We start from the raw sequence: 23535 nt of genomic DNA, 5'->3' as shown, positions 1-23535 counted from the left end.
ATCACTGAGCCTAAGATAACTGAACATTTTTTGCTGTGCATTTTTTATAAAATTTTGCTCAAGCAATTTGCTCTCTTCCCAGGAACAAATAATAACACAAACACAACCTGAGTTATTTTTATGTTGGTTTAGATCAGATTAGATTGTTCTTAGCCAAGGCTGGAGCTCAGCTGTAAACTGACACTGTTTTTGTAAACTGGCATAGATTCACTGAAAACACCATACCTGTTCAAGATCTGTCTAACTGACTGTGTTCATGTGAAGTCTGTAGTAATAAAAAGAATGAATGGTATGTAAACAGCAGGATGAATGTACAATGTCACCTTTTAGCAGTATCTGTTGTAGCTCAATTTGCCTTATTTAGGTATGGAATTATCAACATTCACTGAAGATTTTAAATGTGGTTGCTACACTTCCCAGATAGGCTCATGATTTCACAGAGGATCAAAACAGCAGTTAAAGCTTAGCAAATTTCAAGGAGGAAAAATCTTCACATACCACTTTTCTGCAATATACTTAACTATTTTCAACTTTACTACAAATTTCACTTACATAAATTTGTCATAAAATCCCTGTTGCATGGGATTTTATGTCCTTCCATGGTCAACTTTCTTTTTAAGGAGGAGCAAATACACCTGAAGACTCTGCCTCAGTTCACCACGAGAGCATCAAACAGTGAAATTAAAACTGAATTGAGATTCCACCAGCAGCTTCAGTGATAAGCATTTGAATATCTGGACTTTGTGTGGTTTTTCAACAAAAGGCATTGTTTCTTCAAGAAACAGATTTTTCTTTGGCCTTACAAGAGCTAGATTTTTTCCATTACATTCTTTTTCCTCTTTCTCAGCTTCAACTACCAGTTGTTAAAACGATCTGTATATATCATGAACTCAAGAATATTTTCCTGTTCTAGTTAAGAAATATTTTTCAGTATAGTTTCTTCTAATTTTTTTATGGTGGCACTGCAACACCTTTGTATGTATTAATGGAAAATCTGTTACCAATCTGCACGTAACTCTGAGTTTTAAATATAATTCTTAATTTTGAAATATGTGTGTATATATAAAAACACACATTGTAACAATACAGACATCAGTATTAATTAAATAGAGAAGGTCTAGACTGGATATTAGGGAAAAAATTCATTACTGTGAAGCTGATGAAGCACTCAAACAGGTTGCCCAGAGAAGCTGTGGATGTCCCGTCCCTGGAGGTGTTCAAAACCAGGCTGGATGGAGCTCTGAGCAGCCTGCTGAAGGGTGTTCACTGCAGAGGAGCAGAACACCTCTCAGAGGGTGCTGGAACTAGGTGAGCTGCAAGTTTAAGAGAGGCTGGAACTAGATGAGCTGTAAGGTACCAACCCATCCTGTGATTCTACAGAATTCCTACCCGGATCACCAGATGCACACACACTAAAGCCTTTCAGAAGGATGACTTTTTTCAGCTCAGTTGTGTCATCTGAAAGTTCCACGCAGGTTATGGGGCGAGTCAACAGTCATTTTTCCTAAATAACTACAGATTTTGAGCATTTCTAGAATATCTCTCCAATAGGGTTGCTTTTCTTAAATTTGCTGTTTAGCAGAGGGAGCGGGTGCTGGGATGTAAATGACCAGATTTGGGTTTGATGTTGGCAGTTTCATTTCCGGCGCAGATGCTGGAACTTTGTGAGATGTCTGTGAAACACTGCAAACGCGTTTCGTGTGGCATTTGCCACCCTGGGCCGAAGTGTCACAAGAGGACATTCGTGTCATTCAACTCCAGTCAGCCCATCGCTTAACATCTCCCCTGAAGGGAAAAAGGCCACCAGCTCCCAAGCCCTGCCGCAACGAGGGTACCGGGCACAAGCGTGTGTGCCAGAGGCACAGCCTCGCCGGGGACACGGCCCTGCCCGGGAACCGGGGGCACAGCCTCGCCGGGGGCACGGCCCTGCCCGGGAACCGGGGGCACAGCCTCACCGGGGGCACGGCCTCACGGCCCTGCCCAGCCCCGCCGAGGGCACAGCCTCACCGGGGGCACGGCCTCACCGGGGGCACGGCCCTGCCCGGGAGCACAGCCTCACGGCCCTGCCCGGGAGCCGGGGGCACAGCCTCATGGCCCTACCCAGCCCCGCCGGGGGCTGTCCGCTCCAGGACGGCGCCGGCGCATGCGCGGGCGCCGCGGGCTGGCGGAGCGCTGCGGGCGGGGCGGAGGGGCCGGGGCAGCCGCGGGGCCGGGCCGGGCCGGGCCGGACCTTCTCCGGGACCCGACCTTTCCCCGCGCCCGCCGCAGGGCATGGGCGCCGCGGCTCCGCGCTGCGCTGCCGTGCCCCGGCCCCATGAGTCCTCGCCGGAGCAAGTGAGTGCGGGAGGCGTCCGGGCGGTAAGTGGCCGCTGTCCCGCGGCCGCCCTGCCTCCCCAGGGCAGCGCGTCCAGCCTGAGCTGAGCGGGAGCTGGCGTCCCCGGGCCGTGCCTCCGCTGCCCTCAGCTCAGCTCCGCTGTGCCGCTGGGGTGGCCCGCGGCTTCTCCCTATCCGCGCATTTAACATTTTTTATGAGAACCGCTCGCCCCCCGCTGTCTCCGGGCGGGGCGGGAGGGGAAGGGAGGCTGCCGGGGGTCTCCGCGGGGCGCGGCCGGTCCGGGCTCGGCGCGGCTCCGCCGCCTCCACCTGCGCGCTGGTCCCTCTGTAAGGCGGACTCGCCCACCCTTCTCCCCCTCTTCCTCTGCAGGCCACCGGCGGCCCGTCCTCGGGAGGGAGGATGTGGTGAGAGGATGGGGCTGTGTCCCGCGGGGGCTCGCCATGGCCAGGGAGGACTCGGTGAAGTGCCTGCGCTGCCTGCTCTACGCTCTCAACCTGCTCTTCTGGGTGAGTGCGGCGGGCCGGGCCGGGCGCGGGCAGGTGCCGCCCGCAGCCGAAGGGCGGGCCCGGCCGCGGGCTGTCCGGAGGTGCCGCCCTGCTGCCCCTGGCCCCATGCCAAGCAGCTCCCGCCGGGGAGTACATTTTACTGGGGGAAAAATGCCTTTGGAAACTAGGAGGAAGTAAAATTGAATTAGGGCTACTCGTGGGCATTGGTGTACCTGTAATATATAAAGAGGGGAATATTCAGGGGTGGCTTCTTGACTGGGTGAGTTTCAGAGCATCCTGTGACCCAAGATGAACTCCAAGCTCTCGAGGGTACTTGAATAGTCTCGAAGGTCTGCCCATAGTCTTTTTTGTGCATTCAGTGGACAGATCCTAAGTGGCAGGCAAGGCCTTTTGTCTTGAGGATTTCAGTCAAAGCTGTATTTATAGCAGCAGGGTTTCTCACTCGCAGTACAAGTGGGTGTGATCAGCTCTTGTTCCTTTAACTTTTGGAGATTTGAAGAAACAGCAGGACAGATATTTTCAGAGTCCTCACTCATTTGCAATAAATGAAATCTCTTTCACCAGAATAGATGAGATTTGTGCATGGTAAGAGATGCAAATGGGATGATGGTGCACACCTGGGGCTCACACCTGGTTCATAAGGGCTGGCTCCTGATGAATGATGCAGGGATGGGACCAAACGTAGTTTATATTTGATTTTTTTTTCTATCTGCATCTAGCTCTGGGATCCCCAGCACAAGAAGGACATTGACCTGTTGGCATTGGTGCTGAGGAGGGCTACCAAGATCATTAGAGAGGTGGAGCAGCTCTTCTGCGAGGAAAGGCAGAGAGGATTGGGATTTTTCAGCCTGGAAGAGAGAAAGCTTTGAGGTGACCTATTTGTGGCCTTCCACTACCTGAAGGGAGTCTACAAGGAAGATGGAGAAGGGCTATTTACTAGAGCACATAGTGACAGGACAAGGAGGAGTAGCTTCAGACTGAAAGAGAGTAGGTTTACATTACATATTATAAAGGAAGACATTCTTACTGTGGTACCAGTGAGTCACTGAAACAGGTTGCCTAGAGAAATTTTGTCTGCCTCATCCTGGAAGTCTTCAAGCTTTTAATAACCTGTTCTAGTGAAAGGTGTCCCTGGCCATGGCAGGGGCTTTGGAATTGAGATGAAGTCCTTTGATGACTGAAAAATAAATGGAAATCAGAATCTGAATGAGAGAGAAAACTGTTAAACAGCATGTGGAACAGAATGGTAGTTTTTGTGCAAAAAGGATTGCTTTGTTCAAGTTGGGGTCATGAAGCCTTTGAAGTCCTGAATAAAACTGTACAGGAGTAAGTGGACACTGTCTGGTAAGGTCTGACTGTCAAGCTCTTAGAAGAGAACATCTGAAGTAAGCTTCAAAGTGTGTCCTGTGTGCAGCTGTCCCAATATGTGTGATGGGACTTCAGCATTTGTCATTGCCAGCTTGGTGAGGATAGACTAGTGCGTATGAAGCTCTTTAAGATTACACAGATGGCTAGTCTGATCATGAATACTGCTGAAAAACTGAAGGTGCAGATGGTGGCTGCAAAACACCACTGTCTCCATTATTTGGTTGGTTTTGGTGCTTGTGGAAGCAGAGGAGTGAGAGAACTTTATCAGTCACTCTGCTGCTGTCCTTAGAGATTTTCCATAGTATTGCTTGTAAATGTACAGCTGTATGCTCTGTTTGAAAAGAAACTTTTTTTACTGAGCTCAGCTGATGAGCTGTGATGTACCTGTGTGTGCATGAGAGGGAGGCAGGCAGGAAGTGTTGTTACAATGCTTCCTGTCACTTTTGACCTAAAGTCTGCTGAGCTGTACATAATCCATAGGCAATCAGCTGAAAGGCCAAGGCTCTGTTGTAGTGGTTCATTGTGTTTTATAATGGACCAGTAAATGTACTGCCCTTACTGCTCCAGAAAAACACTGGTTCTGTGCAAGTGAGTGGATTGGTACTTCAGGACCTGCAACTTGCAGAAAGGCTTTCTTCTTACAAGATGGAACTAAATTCATCGTCAGTGCTCTGACTGTTGTTGGTTAAGTGACTGATGCTAGTCGTAGACCTGATGATACCCTTCTGGAAGCTTTTTCCGTGAAGCATGCATCTGACTGCAGGATGTCTCTTTCATAGCAGTGGAAGTAGCAGTTTCAGGACATCCTCAGTCTTTTTTTTTTGGCTGTTTTTTTTTTTGACAGTGCCCTGGACAAGGAATATCCTTCAGACTAAATCTTGCAGTTAACATTTGGTTTCATTCTTCTGCAGTCCTCAGATATATATATAAATAGGTATCACTTCTTAGTGTAATTTGCAAGACTGAGGGATTCAACTTGATTGTATGTTCTGTAACACTACTATTTCCAGTATATTAAATTCTGGAAAGCCTAATAAAAGAGAAGACCTCCAAAAAGGCATGATTTGGTGTTTTGTGGTCAAGACTTAGTGCTTAGCTAAGCAGCCTATCTTAGTGGCTCTGGAGGGAAGATGTGTTCCTACTGCTTCCTATTTTTCTGTTCTTAGGGACAGTACTGGTCTTTGTGATACCTAGATAGTGTGTGTGTCAGGACTTGGAGAAATTTAGTTTTGATGGCTTTTCAAATATGTAGTCTTATGTAGTTTATGGGCCTGCAGGGTTTTTCCTTCTGGTGGGGGCTTTGCTGTGTTGGCAAGCTCCTGATGCCGTCCCAGCTCAGTAGCAGTCCTGGGTGTAACATGAGTATCCTTATTCATTTTGAACACTGTATTACTTGTCCTCACAGAATCCCTCTTTGCCACGCTTTGCAGTGCTGCCACTGTTCTGTATTTTGCTATGGCTGTTTTCCTAGTCAAACCACCTTTGCAAGCATTTATACTGGGCAGACCTTCAGTCAGACAACATGGTCATCCTGTAATAATGGCACAGATATATCACAGGAGATACTGGAGTACAAGTATCCCCTGTGGGTTGTGCTAGAGCAGGAGCTGAAGCAAATGGTGCTGAATACAAGGAAAATTCAGCCACCTGGCTGCTTACAGTAGTAGGGGGTTAAACAAAGCAGTAGTTTTGAGACGTACAGGTTTGTTCTACTTTCCTTTGCAGCTCAGCCATGTATGTTCTTTAAAAGAAGTTATTAATTAATAGTTGAAATAAATGAACTAGATAGTGGTAGTAAATGCAACTAAAAGCAATTCAATAATTTTATCAATTTTCTCAATTCTTTGGAAGAAAAGCAGAGTATAACATGGCAGGAAGAGTGCATGGAAAAGTCCGTACAGAGTAAGAACTTTTTTTTTTTCCTGGTGGGCATGTGAGGCAGGAGCAGCTGCTGTTGTGTTGCTTGTAATTGAGGATGACTGCACTGTAGTGCTGCGGACAAATCAAGGTTGTAAGTTGCAGTTGACTGTGTCGCAGGTGGTAAGGATCTCTTAACTGATGATTAATAGAGTCAGTGGATGTTTGAGCCAAGACAGTGATGGTGCCACTTTTCTTTCACCTGGTGAGCTTTTTTTTTGCCTAGGGATATGCTGTTTCTGTTGAACAGTGTTTAAGATTTCCTTCAGCAGTACCATTTAATTTCACTTGTGTGATTGCAGCCAATAAACACTTCTGGCAGGTAGTGGAAATTGTTTGCATCCATCTCAAGCTTGTGTTTGTGAACAAAGTTTTAAAAAAAATCGCATAAAATGAAAGTGGAGCATGTTTCCAGTTAGTTTTCCAGTTGAGTACTTTGCACACTTAAATCTTCTAGTTTTGCCTGTGTTTACTAATTGAGAACTCAGAGCAAGTAGATATGAGTGTTGTGCTAGGAGGTAACTAAGGGTGGTTGTAAGCAGTGATATTTTATTTCTGGTTTCCTCCAACTTCAAATGCATGTGTTGAATCTTGTAATTTTTTTGCTTTATTTTTCAAGTCTGTTGTTACTTGAGAGTCACCATCCCTGGTTGTGTTTAAAAAAAGACTGGATGTGGCACTTGGTGCCATGACCTAGTGGAGGTGTTAGAACATGGGTTGGACTCTTTAAGATCATCATGGATGATCTTAAAGGTCTCTTCCAACCTAGAAATTCTGTGATTCTGTGAGAAAGAAATCAGTCTATCCTGCCTTCTGTGAAAGCAGATTCTGCATAGAGGTTGTTTCTCCTGCATTTTGAGTTCCACTCTTGTTGGTGGGGTTTGTAGATATTTGGAATGAAAAATTTGGGTCAATGTTTTAAGTGGCAAATAATATCCATTGAAATTAACACTGCCTGGCCAGGTACCTGTAGCACAGTAAACTGTGTTTTAGGCTAATATCCTCTGATTTTAGAGACTGCAGTTTAGACATGTGGAATTAAAACCTGCTTTTCTTAGCATTCTTTGTATAAAGAAAATAACTGTGGCTTCTGTGGGAATATGCTGTCTTTTTAAAGGAATGCTTTCAACAGAGAAAGCTATAGGAGGAGTTTTAAAGGACCAGAACTATTTTTAATTCTGGTATTTGAGAAATCTCTTTGGTTTCTTTAGGCTGTAGTATTTATACAACATTGTTACATTACTAGACTACCTCCTAACAAAGTAGAGTTCAGCCATGAGTCAACTTTGTGTCTATCTCTATATAACTTTTTATTCCAAGTATCTTTGTAGGTGATATGGCTCACCCTGAGTGGCATATCAGCTGTGAATTGCTGGATGAGTTTCTGGAAAACTGTCCTGAAAAAGAGTGCTAATGGAAAGGAAAAAAACAAACCCAGACCCCACTCAAATGTTAGAAATTGCATTAATATGCTTTTTAATTGCCATTCAGAAAGAAATGAAGCACAGACACTTTTTTGGTAATACTCACAATTAACACTATGGAACTCATTGCATCAACCTGGAGGATGAATCACAAATCTGTGCTGACAAGATTTGAGCCCATAGCTCAAGGGGAAGGAAAAATTTCAAGCTATTTGCTTATTCTGGTAAACCACAATCTGAAACAAACTGGAAGGCTTCATCTGGCATGTAGGTACTTGTATATTTTTTCCTTCTTTAAATTCACATCTCCTTTTGTAGAAGGTAGCTATCCAATTATTCATGAATCTCCAGTACCCTGTGCCCATTACGCTCCTGTATCCTGAAGATTCTTTATCATCGTGAGTTTGTGGCGGGCTCTAGGAATAGTAACAATTTTTAAATATCTTGTAGCTATTTAAGGTGTAGGGGACAGTTTAATTTTGTGCGTTTTTAGAGGAATATGCAATTTAAATAAAAATGCAGGTTCATTTTAGTCATCTTTGTGTGTTCATGAGTAAAGCAGGAAAGTTAGGTATAAACCCGCTAACACCTAAAGTGTAGTCCTGTGGATCATAGAAAACACATGCTCTTCTTAAGTGTATATATATATATATATATATATATGTATGTATATATATATGCTGAGTTTAAAAATAATTTGCCTGCAACCCTGAGATTGACTACTGTCCATTAATGAAAGCAAACTCTTAAAGAAACAAAATTAAGAGTACATTGTGTATATGTGAAGTATATTGTGTATATAATCTTGATGGTGATGTGTGGATTTTGATATGGATTGGGATACTTGAGCTGTGAGCATTGCTCTGGATTACCTGTGGTGAGCAGCAAATACCTGTTCCTCCCCAAAGCAAAAGATGTCTTGGTAGTGAGATGGTTACTTTTGAGGAAAAAGTGGCACAAGTCATGTCCTAACAAGAAGTGCAGTGCCTGTGTAGTTGTAGAGAGGGTGGTTGAAGAAATACATGCACTTCTTTATCATTCTTTGCTTTTAATGTACCCTTGTGCAATGCAGCCCAGAGGTTGATGTGGGTCTGATACACGGTGGAACTGTACCTCAGCTTTGTTTGCATGCTTGGGCTCTTGTTCTTTCTACTGTTTCCTCTGGGCACCTTGAACAGCCACCTGCTGAAAAACTGGCTCATGTTTCCCAGGAGGGTGACCTCTTAGCAGCCTCTCATTGCTCCTGCAGTTGCTTTACTGCAAAGTGTGTGAGTTCCAGCCCGTGCCAAATGTGGAGCAGGTTGCTAACTCACTGTTGCAGCTGTGCAAGCAAGCCCAGATTCAAAGTGCAAATAGGAACGTGCTTCAGCTGTTTACTGATGTGGGAGGGGACCAAGGCATAACCTTGTAGGAAGCTTAGCTAAAATGAAATGTTGAAATATGTATAGAATCAAAGGCGCGTTTTTAGGAAATAGGAGGTTTCCCTTTTTTGTAGGCAATTTTTCTTTTTCTAAACATTTAAGTGGTTTTGCTAGGTAATACAATACCTAGCAAATACTTGTCCCCCCTCCTCCACCCTTATGTCCCTCTGTCCCAAAAAATGTAGCTGTCTGTTTATCCATGGATCTGAGTTATCTGTGTTTGTTCAGTGATCTGAATATTGACCCTAATAGTGAAAATCCTGTAAAAGCATTACAACATGCTCATGACCTTGTAGTGATGTATCCCCTCCGTCCCTTGGTGAGGGTAAGTCATAGCTCAGATTACCCAAATCAGTTTTAACAGGAAGATTTTCACAAGGTTTGTGTTTGGGTTTTGTTTGTTTGTGGTGTTTGGTTTTTTTTTTTTTTTAAACTAAAATTATGGGACATATTTTGATGAATGTTGTCATATCTTGGAAGTCATTTCCCTGTAGCCAGAAACCTTTTCATGCAAAGCAGGTTGCTATGTAGCGTTGTTAGTCAGTGTTTCATTATGGGTATCAGAGCATGGCCTGAAGATGTTTACCCCATCTGTTAGAATAAAAACGATCACGTGTGATTTTTGGTATGGAAGATACTTTTAATCTTTCTGTTGAGCAAAAGTAAAATAAATGTGTTAGAATGTTCAAATGAAAAAAAATTGAAAGAATGTGAGCACAGGTGTGGATATAGCAAGATCAATTGGACTTGCTCCCTTAAAGACAGAAATTCATGTTCATTTATTAATTGGAAATATAGATTTATTTTCCAGTTTAGGTATGGCCTCAAAAACACTGGGAGTAGAAATTTCAAAATAATGGCTTAAAATATATACTTAATGAATTGCAAATGATTTTATGTTTTAATTTTGATTATGTACTCTCTTACGTCTAATTTACGTAAGAGAGTTCCAAAGACAATTTAAACTTTGCTTGGAAATGATCACTCCTAATAGCTGAAGTCTGTAGTTGGATATTTTAATTCAGTTGTCTGAAAAAACTTTAGCAGCTTTAAGTACTTTACATTAGAAATGAGTTAGAAAATGTAATATATTATTGTGTGCATATTGCTCATATATAAAAATAGAATTTATTACCTAAGTTCAATCAGTGTGAAAATATATTTGAAATAGAGCATTACAGTAGGCATCATTATGAACTCCTCAGTGTCATGTTGATGGCTATACAACATACTGTGACAGTTCAGAATTAAACCCATAGTGACTTTTGCAACCAGCTGCAACAAATAAACATATTTTACTGCATACTATCATATCATATTTACAGCACAGCAGACTGGCTGTCATCCGAGAAGCTTGAATGAGAACTTTTTGGAGAAATGGTGTTACTGCTAATGTGAGAATTGTCTCAGCAGTTTGGCCATAAACTTGTGTTCTTTCATCTGATTGCTTGATACAGATTTTAACTGTATTATACATATAAATCAGTTATGAAGCAGTGGCTGAAGTGGGGACTGCCAGTTTTTTGGACCACTGTTTTACCATCTTTCAAATGAACCAACACTAGCTGTAATCAGGACCTTGCTCTTGCCCATGACTTCTTGAAAATCACTTGGCAGTGAATTGCAGTGATGTGCCTGCTGATACTTGCTGGTGGGTTTGGATGTATACCAAGATTTTTGGGGAGGCTGTTACTGTTTCTGCCTACTGGGTGCTTGGACTCAGTTGTACTGCTGGTGTTGATGGGCTTCTTGTGCTGTTGGCTGAAGATCTGCATGTGCTGTAGGTGGTGTGAATTGGTGTGTGCCTGGAGCTTTCTTGATGTCATCTGGCACTTGCTTTTGCAAGGCAGCACATCTGCACATTGAGGCAGCAGGAGGCTGTGGAGGCCAGACATGTGTGTTGTCTTCATGCTGTGGTTCCCTTGTGGCTATGGAGCAGGTGAGCAAGTGGATTGATGGATGGGAGCTAGTATTTGATAACCTTTTGTCACTAAAATAAACATCAGTCATTATGCAGTCTGGTGTTGCAGAGGCAGTTTTTATCCCTCAGGGTGTTGCTGCCCTGAGGCTCACTTCTGCTGAGCAGAGGGGATCCAACTTTTTCCCCATCATTTCCTTCTGTTAGTGAAGAGCTACCAAGCACTTGCTGGCTTATGTGCTGTGAAATATGCCTTTTTTAATGAACTTATTTCTGATTGCTATTTTGAGTTACCAGTTTGCTCTTTCACAGACCTCTTTTTTTCAAGAGGAGCCTCTTGAGTATTTGCCTTCACTTTCTGCCCCATGCCTTTCTGCCACCCCAGCTGGACACTGTTACTGACTTTAATGCCTGTGAATGCACTCTGGCTTTCAAGTCATTCAGAGTAATAATTCACTTTGGATTTTCTTGAAAATATGGTGCCCAAAGGTGCCTCACTAGGAATTTGATTGGCAGGAGTGTGTTGCACAGGCAATCTGAGTGTAACGTCTGTTTAGCAGCAAGGTAAGGCACTTTTTATACTTTTACTTTTTTCAGAGCCATACTGACCTAGCTCTTGTGCATTTTAAGAGTAGCAGAAGTCAGTAACACGTGATGCAGTTAATGGTGGTGAAAACATGCCAGGCACAGGGTAGGTGAGTGGTTGAGCGGTAGCCTGGCTTTCACAGGCTTTATAGGTGGAATGTTCTTGCATGTAATTTGCATCAGCAAGAAACAATAGTAATTGTTAGTTATTCGTACTGAATGAGAATAGCCAGGGAGGATCTAAATGACTAAAACCTTTCTGAATGATGCAAAAGGCCTTTCATAGAGAGTTTGTTCTTACGAACTGAAATGGTGTTCATGTAGTTATATTATTCGTGAAGGTTGTGTTTCCTAAGTGAATGAAGCAGTCCTGTTCTTCCAGCTGCTGTTCATAAATGAAGAGGGAGTCACTTTTTCTGATGCCATCATTGAGCATTTCTGTAGAAGTCACACGGCCATGTGTTGACCTCAGCTTGGTGATGTATCTGCCTAGATTTTCGTTTGATTTTATGTGGGCAAAAATACATATCTAGGTAGAGAAAGCTCAATTTAGGCAGACCGAACAGAAATGCAAGTTCTTGTCCTTCCTGATTTGCCTTTGCATGCAAGTCCTTTTCTTCTAGCAAACTGAATGATTCTCTTAGTGACAGGACTCTGCTCAGTACTTTTGGTCTTCAGGAAGTCCTTTCTGTCCCCTCTGCCTTTTACCTGTTTGCTCTGTGATGTCCCTGTTGTCTGTGAGTAACCTGCATGCTTCAGTATGCTGACAGATCTTACCTCTGCTGAAAGAGCAGTTTAGCCTTCCTCAAAATCCACCACCTCTCACTGCTGTGTACAATCTATTGCCTCATGCTGACAGCTGAAAGAAAACTGGTGCAGCCTGAGAGTGCCTAATGGACGGCAAGGAGCAGGCAGTCCACCAGTCTGGTATGTGAGGAAGAATATTATTTAGAAAGTGGTTGTTTTTCTAAAAATGATGGTACTGCTCTTCTAGCAGGACCATCTGGCTCTTACTGAAAGTTTCTGAGCAGTGTTTTGATGGACTTCTCACTTCTGAACAACGCTGTTGTAAAATGAAGTAACCAAATTGGGATATATCATAAATATATCTTAAATATTTTACTATAAACAGAGTGGATGTGTGAGCTAATGCTTGGATGTGTGAGCTAATGCTTTTCTGTGTGTATCAACAGGTCTTTCAGGGAGATGTGGAGGGTTAAAAATGTTTTGTATTGCCTTTTGACAAGAAGAAAGTAGGCTGGCTGCTTGTAGTCTGCTTTACCTCTCTAGTGTTTTTGACTGCTTTTGCGGTATGTTTGTTTGCCTGATGCTTTCTTAGGCGATAGGTGGGAGGAGTTTATTTAGGAGGAGATTCCAGTCATCTTGTTTTCCTTGTTCCTGCAGCTTCCTGCAAATAAGACAATAGAAAATGTTCTTTACTGTTACTGTTTCACCAGCCAGAACAGATCCCACAGAGTATAAAGAACAGGAGTGAATATATTAGACATGTAGCATGCACTGGTTTCCAGGAGCATGCTTGCAGCATGCAAAGCACCCAGCTCTTGCAGGCAGCACTCAAAACCAGGGCAGTGCCTGTACTTTGTGCATAGATCTGAAAAGCAGGAAGAAGCTCTGGGGTAGCTGCTGGGACTTCTGTCAAATCTTAAAGGCAGAAGTAGTCTGCTGTGGGCATGCTGCAGGCTAAGGAGCCAGTAAGGACACAGAGTGACTTTTCCTGTTAGGTTTGAGCCACTTAACTTGTTCTTCAAAACACCTTCAGGGAAATATGAGGGCATGTGAGAAGCTAGAAGTTGAGGACAACAGGGGAGATTAGCACTTCATACTGGTTTAAGAAACTGTAAGTATCATGCTGATGTGTCCTGTCATACTCCTATACAGTTCATGCAAACAGTAGTATTCAGGAAAGTCAGCATGCTTAGGACTCCCTCCCTCAGCAAGACAGTGGTGCTTCTGAGGTCCTGTGTCTTCTGTGCTTCAGGCCTAGGTACCCTCGTGAAAGTCAGTGAAGAGTGCCTTGTCCCCTAGCAGTACCTCTGTTACAGCAGCAGCAGAGCTGGTGCTATCATGGTGTGGCAGGTTCTGAATATGTTGTTTTGGTTTGGCTTCTCAAGAAAATCAGAGGGCAGAGCTTCTCCTGGTAAGTTCCTGGTGTGCTGAAGTGTGCAGTGGCATCAGGTGACAGAAATCCATGTCTGCTGAGGTGGTGGCAATTCTAGGTGGGGAATTCTAGCTCAGTCTTGGGGATTTACTTGCTGTGGGGGCAGTCCTGGTGAAAGTGTAGTGGCTTTATGCCTCTGAAGTTCCTGACATGTTAGATACCCAAATGCTTTATATGGTTTATATGCAGTTAGTTATTATCATTTTATGGTTCAGGAAACTGAGATGTAGTGTTCATGGTGTGACTGTGTCAGAATGAGCAAGAGAATCAGATTCTCCTAAATTTAACCCAAAGATAAATCTCCTCTCTTGGTGTCAGTGTATCAGGACTGTTGTATCAGATTTTTCTTCACTAGCTGTGTACCTGGGCATGGCTTCATGGTTTCATGCAGACTGATGTGTGTAATTTGTGAGCCCTGAAGAGTCACTGATTTTAGCAGTGTAAGCCCTCCCTGTTGTTTCTATGCTATGTTGTGCAGTGGTGGGAGCAGTAGTATCACTATGTGGAAAAGATTATTGTCACTGGCACCCTAATACTTGGGCAACAAACCAATTCTAAGCATATAGAAGTACAGTTTTGGGGACAGTAAACATACTGTCAAATACTGTTAAAATAAATGAATGCATGAAAGATATTAGTGATGATTGATCCTCTACTTAAATTATTAACGATCTTGTCATTTGCATTAAACACATGATAAATAACTTAATGTTTTCTTTTTAGTTGATGTCCATCAGCATATTAGGTGTTTCTGCTTGGCTGAGAGACTACCTGAATAATGTTCTCACTTTAACTGCAGAAACAAGGTAAAGCTTTAGTTAAGCTTCTGATCTGTGTGGGGTACTGATTGGGGTAGATGTTGCTCATTCTGTGTGGTGAGCTTCTTAATTAGGATTTGTAGAATTGGGAATCTTTCAGTTAAACTCGTCATTGTTGTATTGGAAGGTGCATTTTTTGCCTTAGTTTCAGGCACCAGTTGAAATTAGAAAAAGGGGAAATTAGAAAAGGGGGGTTTCAATCATGTGCCTTTGTCTTCTGACAGGGATCAATTTTTGGCCCATTGACAACATGTAACCAAATTATATTAATATTTAGTTTTGAATACTTTATTCAGTCCAGAGATTTAGAAATTCTATTAAGTTTATTACAGTAGTGCTTATGAGCCCTGGTGATAAAACAGGGTCTCACTGTTCTGCATGGTGTGCAAGTGCAGGGCAGGAAGATTACCTTTGCTCCAGAGAGGTTTTGGACAATGCAGTTTTTGGTAACCGAATGCAGCATTTGACAGTAAAACCGTGTTGAAGAGATTTTTGTGAAATGTGTAAGGTGCTGGAAAAAAACACATCTGCTAATCACCATTTTATTATTAATGTCTGTATATTTTTCTTTTGTATCATTTTTTTGTGCTTGTTTTGATTATTGCTCTGATTGGTTTTTAGGGTGGAGGAGGCTGTCATTTTGACTTACTTTCCTGTGGTCCACCCAGTTATGATTGCAGTCTGCTGTTTCCTCATCATAGTTGGAATGCTGGGATACTGTGGAACGGTGAAAAGAAATCTGTTGCTCCTTGTCTGGGTATGTTTCATAACTTCTGTTTTGTTTCAGGAGTGTTAGAAAGGTTTTAATCCACAGGCACTAGATAAATACTGATTATTTTTTATTACCCTGTTGAGTTACGGTATCGGTGAGGAATTGTAATTGCAAAGCACACAGTAGGAAATAATTTATTGCCTAGGCTGCATTATGCTGTGGCTGAAAGACAAGCAATGTCTCAATTGCAAAAATTCACTTCATTTAGTAGAGGAGTTGCTGAAGGGAAGAATAACTCAAACTTTTCAGTACTAATAATTATAGGGATATGAGTCTGAGTACTCTGAAATAAACCTGTATGCTACTGTTTTGACTCCTAGCTGAGCAACAGCTACCTAACCTAGACTTTGCATTACTCCACTGCTGACTGTATGTGTAAAGTAACAGCACTTGTAGCTGATAAAAGTTAATTCTGATGATGTTCAGAAGCTTTGTCTTCTCTTACATGGATGTGGAATTTTGCAGTTGCATTTGGTTGCAAACAAGTTTGAAAATAAATTCCAAATACCCATCTTTTTCCTTCATTTGGAGAGTATATAACTGAGCTGACAGCAGCTGAAATGTAATAGTCTCTCTTGCACAAGGCTTTGTTTAACTGTGATGTGGCTTTGACTGTCAAGGGAGCCAAACACCATGTTCTTCATCTGGAAGTCAGTGAATTTGGGGACAATTAAAGAAACAGCCAACCAAAAAAAATGCCACTGCAACAAAATCCCATCAAGTTCACACAAATTTTAAAGGTTTAGAGTTAAAATTTTTAGACTGTTAGCAGTACTGAAATCCAAGAGATCCAAGACTGCCATGTATCTGTATGCTTCTTAAAAGTGTAGCTGTAGCTCTTTGCAGAATTGGACTCTGTTTTTTAACATGAGGATAAGCAGGATTCCAAGCACTCTGTAAGTTGGAGAGAGTGGGAGCAGTGAGATTTGTCAGAGGTTTATCGGACTTGACTACTGTTATTGCAGTAGGAGGAATTAGACAGCTAGAATCCTTCAGCTCTTGGCAATATCCAGGGTCCCATACAAGTAGAGTTGGGCTCCGGCTGTTTTTTCACTGCACTGTGTGTTGGATCCTCAGAGTGTGCATTCAGTTGAATTTTTCTTGTCGATCTGTGCAGACTTAAGTATGTGACACCTAAACCTCACAGATTTTGCATAAAATGACTGTAAAACACCATAACAAATTTGCTGAGATTTATGGAACCTTTGCTTTTCCCTAACATAAATATTCTAACTGCAGAATAAACAGTTGCAAAACTGTACTGGGATCTTGTATTAATTTTCTTTTTTTTTTAATTTGAGACGGTTGAAGAAAGCTTTATTTGATATTTCTAGATGAATGTCTGCAACAAAAGTGTTCCTTAGTTTCAAGAGTGCAATGCTGTTTCTCCTTTTGGATATTTTGTTCAACCTGTATGCAGTGTGAAGATTGTTCTTTCAAAACTATATTGTTGGGGAAAACTCTCATTTAAATTTGAACATGCTAGAGTACCAGAATAGTCATGCATTTTTTATTTATAGATCTTAACATTGCAATGTTGAAATCAATGGAGACAGGTTCTAAGACAATTGCTTAATTATGGGCGTGTAAGAGTAATGGATTAATGTAATTTCATACCATACAATTATTTCTCTAGTAATCTTTCTTACATATCTTAAAAGGGCTTTGTACATATTTTTGTTTCATCAAAACAGTGAAAGTATTAAAATATGATAAACTTGCTAACCTCAGGGGTTCTTGTAAGGGTATAAGATTTTTCATAATGTGTTCTTTATTTTATAATGGTGGTAGTTTTTTATGCTAATTAAATTAAATAAAAGGTAAAAGTAACTATATGATATTGATCAGTGCCACATAGTATCTGGGGTAAGAGAAAGCTATTTTTGGTATAAGCTTTGAAAAAAACCCACCTTACTACTTCAAGAGATAATGAAGTTAAAACTAGTTTTGACCTTTAGTTTATTTATACTGCAAGTGAAAAGAAGAAATAATATATAGCCTTTAGTACCATCTGGAAATAAATAATTTGAAGTGTGTTTAGGCAGTCAAGTTAAACTAAATCAAAACAAGACATTTCTATCATTTTATGTTGCAATATTTCATTTTCAGGAGCTTGAGATTTGCTCTTGCTAAAAAATCTGATAAAAAAAAACTAAACTATATCTTCCTAAATATGTCATTGTCTTTGATTGATTGTTAAATGAATGCAGTTATGTTATACCATACAGAAGTGTGCCGACATAAGTCAATGCTTCATTCATCAGACTAATCAGAAAACTGATGGATCAACAAAATGAGCATTTGTTCAACCAGATGAACTAAAAGAAAAGAACCTTCGTGTAAAACATTAACAACCTCTTCAATCATGCTTTTAGTCTTCTTTTTGAAGTACATGAAAGCCATAATGATGGCATGCACAGATAATTGGATACAAGTCTTGACGTTCCTGGCAGCATGCTCATTGCAAGTGCTGATGTTAATTCAAATGGATTTTTGGAAAATGGATTAAGTGCAAAGACAATAAAATAAATATAGTGTTCGGTTTTAATACATTTGAATACATAATCATTTTCATTTTGTTCTTGAAGTTTTGTCTTGGAGTTAAATGCTTGAAACATTTCTATCTTCACATGGGGGCATAAGTATAGATCAAACTCATGTTTGCTCAGCTTAATAGTAGGAAAATGTAAAACCTCAGTCTTCTGAGGTGCATGTCTGGACTTTTTGTAGAACCAGCATTTAAAAGCTGTGATCATGTAATTTCAATTACTTCAGAAACATTTCCTGAAGGGTAGTTGGTCTGAAGAGTCCATGTGTACCTTGAGTTTCTATATTTTTTGTGTGTGATTGACCAACATTCTCATGTAGAAGTAGCTGTGATGCCAGCCTAAAGGAGAAGATATGAGCTCTTCAAAGTCGCTGACTTGGATGCATGAAAAGTGCAAGGATGGGAGAGTCCCAGTTTTATGGTGGTTGGTACAGTCCTTTCAACAAGATTGCTTCTGGATTTGAAAAAAAAAAAAAAAAGCTTTATTCTTCTGAGGCTCTGTTTTGGATTGTTTTCAAAGTTTGTTGTGCACATTGCCTAACTGAAAATACCCAAACCCTAACAAAGTGCATATATTCTTTAAGAGTAGTAACCTAAGGATGTGGGTGGGTTGTTATGGTTTTGTTTGTTTGTTATTTTTAAATTTTGTTTGGGTTTTTGTTTGGTTTTGTTTGTTGTTGGGGGATGTTTATTTGTTTGGTTTTGTTGTTGTTGTTTGGGGTTTTTTTGAGTTCTTGTTTTATTAAAATGACAAGAGTAAGCTCAAGGTTCTTGGTAAGAAGAGCTTAATGGAAATCCTACTAGAAAATAATTCCTGGCTGAAATTTTCCTTGCAAGTTCTTGTATTTTTAACCATGACTTTTCTGTAACTGCAGCATTCAAACAGCACAGGATTCAAATTTGTGTATGTTTTCACAAAGGAGAAAACTATTAGAAATATTTGATGGTGAACAGGGCAAATCCTGTTACTGATTCTTATCACACAGTTGACAGAGTAATAAATATTTCTCAGAGCTAAACATTGTTAGACCCTGTTGGTGTGTTGTTAAACAGCTTATTAATTCAGTTCTGGTGGAACCTGGTTATAAATTGGGCCCTGGTAGACTAAGCTGTGTATTGAGTTGAAACACAACCAGACAAACAGTCATTAAACTTGTGGTTTCTGTGAAGTCTATCTAAAGAATGCTGAGATACTGTTGACTGTATCACCTCTTGTGGCAAATTCTTCTATACACATACACTCATTTCAGTCTATGTGGATGCAGAGGTGACAAGGTTGATTAAATTTGGACATCTGCTATTTTGCAAGATACCAATAATTGGTAGTGTTTTCTTCCTAGAAGGCATTCTTACTCTCTGTGAAATGTTAGCTGCTCTGCAGTACCATAGCATCAGCTATTCTGTAGTACTTATGACTACAATTGGCAGGAATTAATATGAGACTTTAGTGATAACAAATTCTGTTTTTTTCCCTTTTTGTGGCAGCATCTGTTTCTGCAATAATACATAGTACAGGTTATTTGCTCTGTAGTAAGAGAGGATATTCATTCCTAGCCATGTGGACTCTTAGCACAGTTACAGCTGCTCCAATACCTTGTACTAACATTTGGCACTGGAGTTGTTATTTACCAACCAGAGGTATTTCTAAACTATTTAGATACCAAGTATTGAAGGGAAGAAACAACTAACAAACATACTTGGTGTAAACCCATGCAGTTTAGTATTAAGCTGGACAGACTGAGTTTGTATTTTGTGGCTTTTATCAACAGCCCATTTACAAATGTGATATGAGTAGGAGGAAGACAGAGATTCACAAGACAGGTTGGCCTGTCTTGTTTGAAAGACTGATTTAAATGTGTTTAAATGGTTCAGGTTTGATGAGAAGCCAGTACTCTGCTAAACCTCAGTTTTAGGTAGCCTATCTAAGGGGATGGACATTATGCTTGCATTCTGGAGTGCTGCTTGTTTAATGTTGCGCTGGTAAGAGAAAATACACTAAAAGTTCAGCAGTTTTTATTATATCCCAGTATGTGAGCAACTTTCTCCAAAAAAAAGCTTTTTTTTTTCTTTCTATATTTCTGACTTTGAATTCAAAGGTAAGCTGCTGGAGATGATGTCTGTACACTAATTACTATACATCTTTTTTACCTTGAAATAGAGAGCAAGTATTTTTCCTATTTAGATCAGGATTTTTAAGGTTCAGACAAGTTTTTTGATTTTGAGATGGATTTTGGTGGTGCCACAGTGTCACCACAGAGCTAAGCCAGGCTTTGCAGGAAAGTGTGCACTCTGTAGGGCTCCCATCTCTGTGGGGCGGAGTACATTGTCCTGGGGTTCAATGCCAATCTCTGTCTTCCTCTGTAAGCATGGTGTATTTTGTTGACCTTGTCTTCCCTGACATAAATATATCCTTGCTATGTGTGTCCTTAAAAGACTTTTTCAAAGGCAAGTGCTTTGAAACAGTTCCTAATTTCCTTAAGTGGTAGAGGGAGCCTACAGAGGAGACACGAGTTGCTTGGCCGTGTGGGATATTGGGAGCTGTGTAGCTTTGGAGGTGCTGCCTGCAGAACACAGCGAGCAAGAGCAGCTGTGCATTTGAGCAGCATGGAGAAGCATGACAGGACTTGAACTGGGGGGAGTGTCCAGGTTGTCTTGCAAGTACTTGACTTCAATCCAAATGTTTGCTGTGATCATGGTGGTGATCTGCTGCTTTCATCCAGGCACTGAGCAGCTGCCTTGAATGCTCGGCAGTGTTGCAGAGGCAATGCAGCACTATTTGGTGCCATTATTCAGCAGCTCCAAGTAACAAGAACTGTCTGGCCTCTTGAGGGCAGTTCAGGGAAATGCATTTGACTTATGACAGCAGGGTTGGATAGTGCCATTAGGAGGCCATGAATTTTAATTACTTTCTGTATATTTCTTCAATAATGAAGAGACCTTTGCTCTTGCTTCAGGGAAGAGGCACAATGCTGAAAGGTAGATATCTATTGGCAGTAGTAATTTTGTGGTTTCAGTGTTTTCTGCATGACGCATGCTGTCTGGACTCCTGTGCCACACTTTGTACTGTATGCTGTACTTCTAGGCTTACCTGATGGGAGGTGACTACTTTGTTTTTGGGGACTTATATCCTGAGTGTTCATTTGACTGGGTGTCGCTGTGTTTGGCCTCATGATCCTTTTGGAGCGAGCCTTGTAGCTCTTTTCTTCCTTGTTCCTGTTTTCCCTTGTTGCCACTTGTTACACTGTTAAACAACTGCTTCTTGCCTCCAAGTTCTTGAAAATCATTGATACCCAGGGCAGTAGAGGAGAATGAAACAGAAAAAGGCTCTAGAATAATGCTCCAAGGTCAAAAGAGAAGGGAAGATAGTAACAAAAGGGTTGGTGAAGTGATGGATGTGGGTACCACAGTACTATAGAAAAGACATATAGGTTGAAGGCACATGTAGGTTCAAGGGGTTGTTGAAGGGTAGAGAGTTGTGAATGAAACCAGGATGGGAATGGGGGCTGCTGCATCTTGACTGAGAAAAGATGGGGAGCTGCTGAGATAATATATGGTTTTGCTGCCATAGTGTGGGGTTTTTTTCCCTCTGTCCTTTCCAGCTTTTCTTTTCTCATTGCTTGTTTGCCCAGGTATTTTTTCTCTGCTGAAATGAGTAGGAAATGGAAGAAGTTCCTAAGAGCAGGGAAGGAGTATATGAATCCACAAAGCCTAGCCAAATCTCTGTGTCTTCTGTGAGACACAGCACGGCTTCACTGATGGGGTATGCCTTGCTGCTGTTGTTCAGCTGCATTCTTGTTGCCACAAACTGGGTATGGAGTGTCCTGTCAGGTAAATTAATCTTTTTCTTGTTGAAACATACCATTTTTTCTATTTAACCACAAAGGCACATTGCTGTGTCTATGGGGGCTGGTTTTATATCATAAGATGGTTTTATATTATAAGAGCATTTCTTCACTCAAAATGTTGATTGTTTGAAGTGTCTTGGGGCATTCTGAAGGAGAATCATTGTGTATCAGCACCAAATGGGTCTATTTTACAAGAAAAAGGGTTTTCTTGACTAAGGAAACATTTTTATGGTGTGTAATTTCCTTGGTAGAAAATAAAGAGCAGATAGACAAATGAAGGAAGCTGTGTTTTGAAAAATCTGTACAAAATAGGAAACTTTAGGTTTTGATATAAATCTTTTGCAATAGGGGAAAGGGAATATGACAAACCATAAGAAAATAATGGTCTAATGTCTGTCTTCACCTATGTCCTGTTTAGTACTTTACCTTGCAATAACCGTTATTTCAGGAAGTTCACTGACTTGAGATAATTGAACTCTTAGTAAATAAATCCTAATAATTATTTGAAGTTTGTGTTTGCTTATTTCCAAAATAATACCAGTTTACATATATAAGAAAAGATAACCATTAAAGTTAAAATTTACAACAGGTGGAGAATATCTCAAGAAGAATCAAAGCTGTGAAAAAAATCTAACCATTCATAAATAATTTTATTTTGTTTTTAAAAAAACAAATGGCTTAGTAAAAGGAACTTGGATACATAGCTTTAAAAACTAGAATGTTCATTGCCATAAAAAAAAAATTTAAAATTACTTATAAAATTTTACACAAAAGAGGTGGACTTTGCAAAGATCATGGACTTTAAGACATTTTGATACAATTTTGTGATCTGGGAAACCAAATCTAAGATAATAGAGCTGCTTGGTCATTTTTGTGAGAAAGATATTTATTTTGAATAACTGGATGACATTCCATAGCTTATGTTGCAAGTTGATGGTTTCAGCTCATTTACCTGTTGACTTTTGGCTGCATCTCTCACAGATTTCTGTGTTGTCAAGCAAATAAACCAAATTTAAAATCGAAATGATTAATGGACTGTTAATTCTTACAGGGCAGGGCTCAGGGTGCAGGGGAGGGAGGCAGGGGAAAATTTCTGCTGCTGAAGTGGATAAACAGGATGTCAGTTTTCCACGCAGCTTGTCTGACTCCGTTTAATGAGTCTTTGCTCCATTTTAAAAAAAGATAGCTGGATTAATCATTAAAATAACCTTGTTAGTTTGTAAACTGACAAAATAACAGGAGCCATAGTTGCTTAGTTATCGAAGGAGGAAGGACTTGTTATGTTTTACACAGAACAATTCTGGTTCCTCTTGGTGATCCAGTGGTGATGGTCATCAGAGGTTTCCCAGGGGACAGAGAGATGTTTGGATGGCTTGCATCTCAGAAGATCAAGGCTGATGCTCTCAGGCTGTTAGCCATTGGGAAATGCTATGCATAGCTCTTAAAATCTGCTGGCATTTGCTTTACATACCATACACTCTGATCTTTTAGAGGTTACAGTAAGGTTTCATTCTGCAGCTGCCCTCTTGGAATTTCCTTCAGCCCTTCCCCTTTCCAGAGCTTTCTTCACCTCTAATGCCACATGGAACATGCTGCTCAAGAAAGCAGAGTGAGACAGCAAGTCTAATGAGAACAAAGTTTTTGATCAGCTACTCTCTGTTTGCTCTGGCATAAGGGCTGGGTTTTTTCTCGAGTATGAGTGGGGAAAAAAAGGGGTTTATATCTTCTGGGAGAAAAGTATTTGGGAGGAGAGTAGTAGAGCTTGAAAAAAAAAGATGTTTATGAAATAAAATGCAGGTGATGTAAATGATTCCTTAATAAGTACACCGATCCTTTAAAGAAAGGTGCATTTGCTGAGCAAATGAAGGATTTCTACAGTCCTGTAGACAGGTTCTCTAA

The 23535-nt window shown here is 40.9% G+C and overlaps 1 protein-coding gene across 3 annotated transcripts in view; it reads left to right on the top strand.

Annotated features, from left to right (window-relative positions):
- The first annotated feature begins 2171 nt into the window (after window positions 1-2171).
- TSPAN12 (tetraspanin 12) overlaps window positions 2172-23535 on the top strand; it is a 40874-nt gene continuing 19510 nt past the window's right edge. The window contains exons 1-4 of one of the 3 annotated variants that reach the window (XM_041471525.1): window positions 2172-2334; window positions 2705-2841; window positions 14377-14459; window positions 15093-15228. In XM_041471525.1, the coding sequence (XP_041327459.1) occupies window positions 2776-2841; window positions 14377-14459; window positions 15093-15228 (285 nt within the window). In that variant the 5' untranslated portion in view covers window positions 2172-2334; window positions 2705-2775. Of the gene's footprint in view, window positions 2359-2704; window positions 2842-14376; window positions 14460-15092; window positions 15229-23535 lie in introns of all 3 variants that reach the window. The other 2 variants (XM_041471526.1, XM_041471524.1) reach the window with 2 other exon arrangements.

This window comes from Pyrgilauda ruficollis, unplaced genomic scaffold (genome assembly GCF_017590135.1).
Source record: "Pyrgilauda ruficollis isolate IOZ18807 unplaced genomic scaffold, ASM1759013v1 scaffold27, whole genome shotgun sequence".
Classification (NCBI taxonomy): domain Eukaryota; kingdom Metazoa; phylum Chordata; class Aves; order Passeriformes; family Passeridae; genus Pyrgilauda; species Pyrgilauda ruficollis.
The sequence above is the reverse complement of the archived record's forward strand: the minus strand, read 5'-3'. Positions and strand labels throughout refer to the sequence as shown.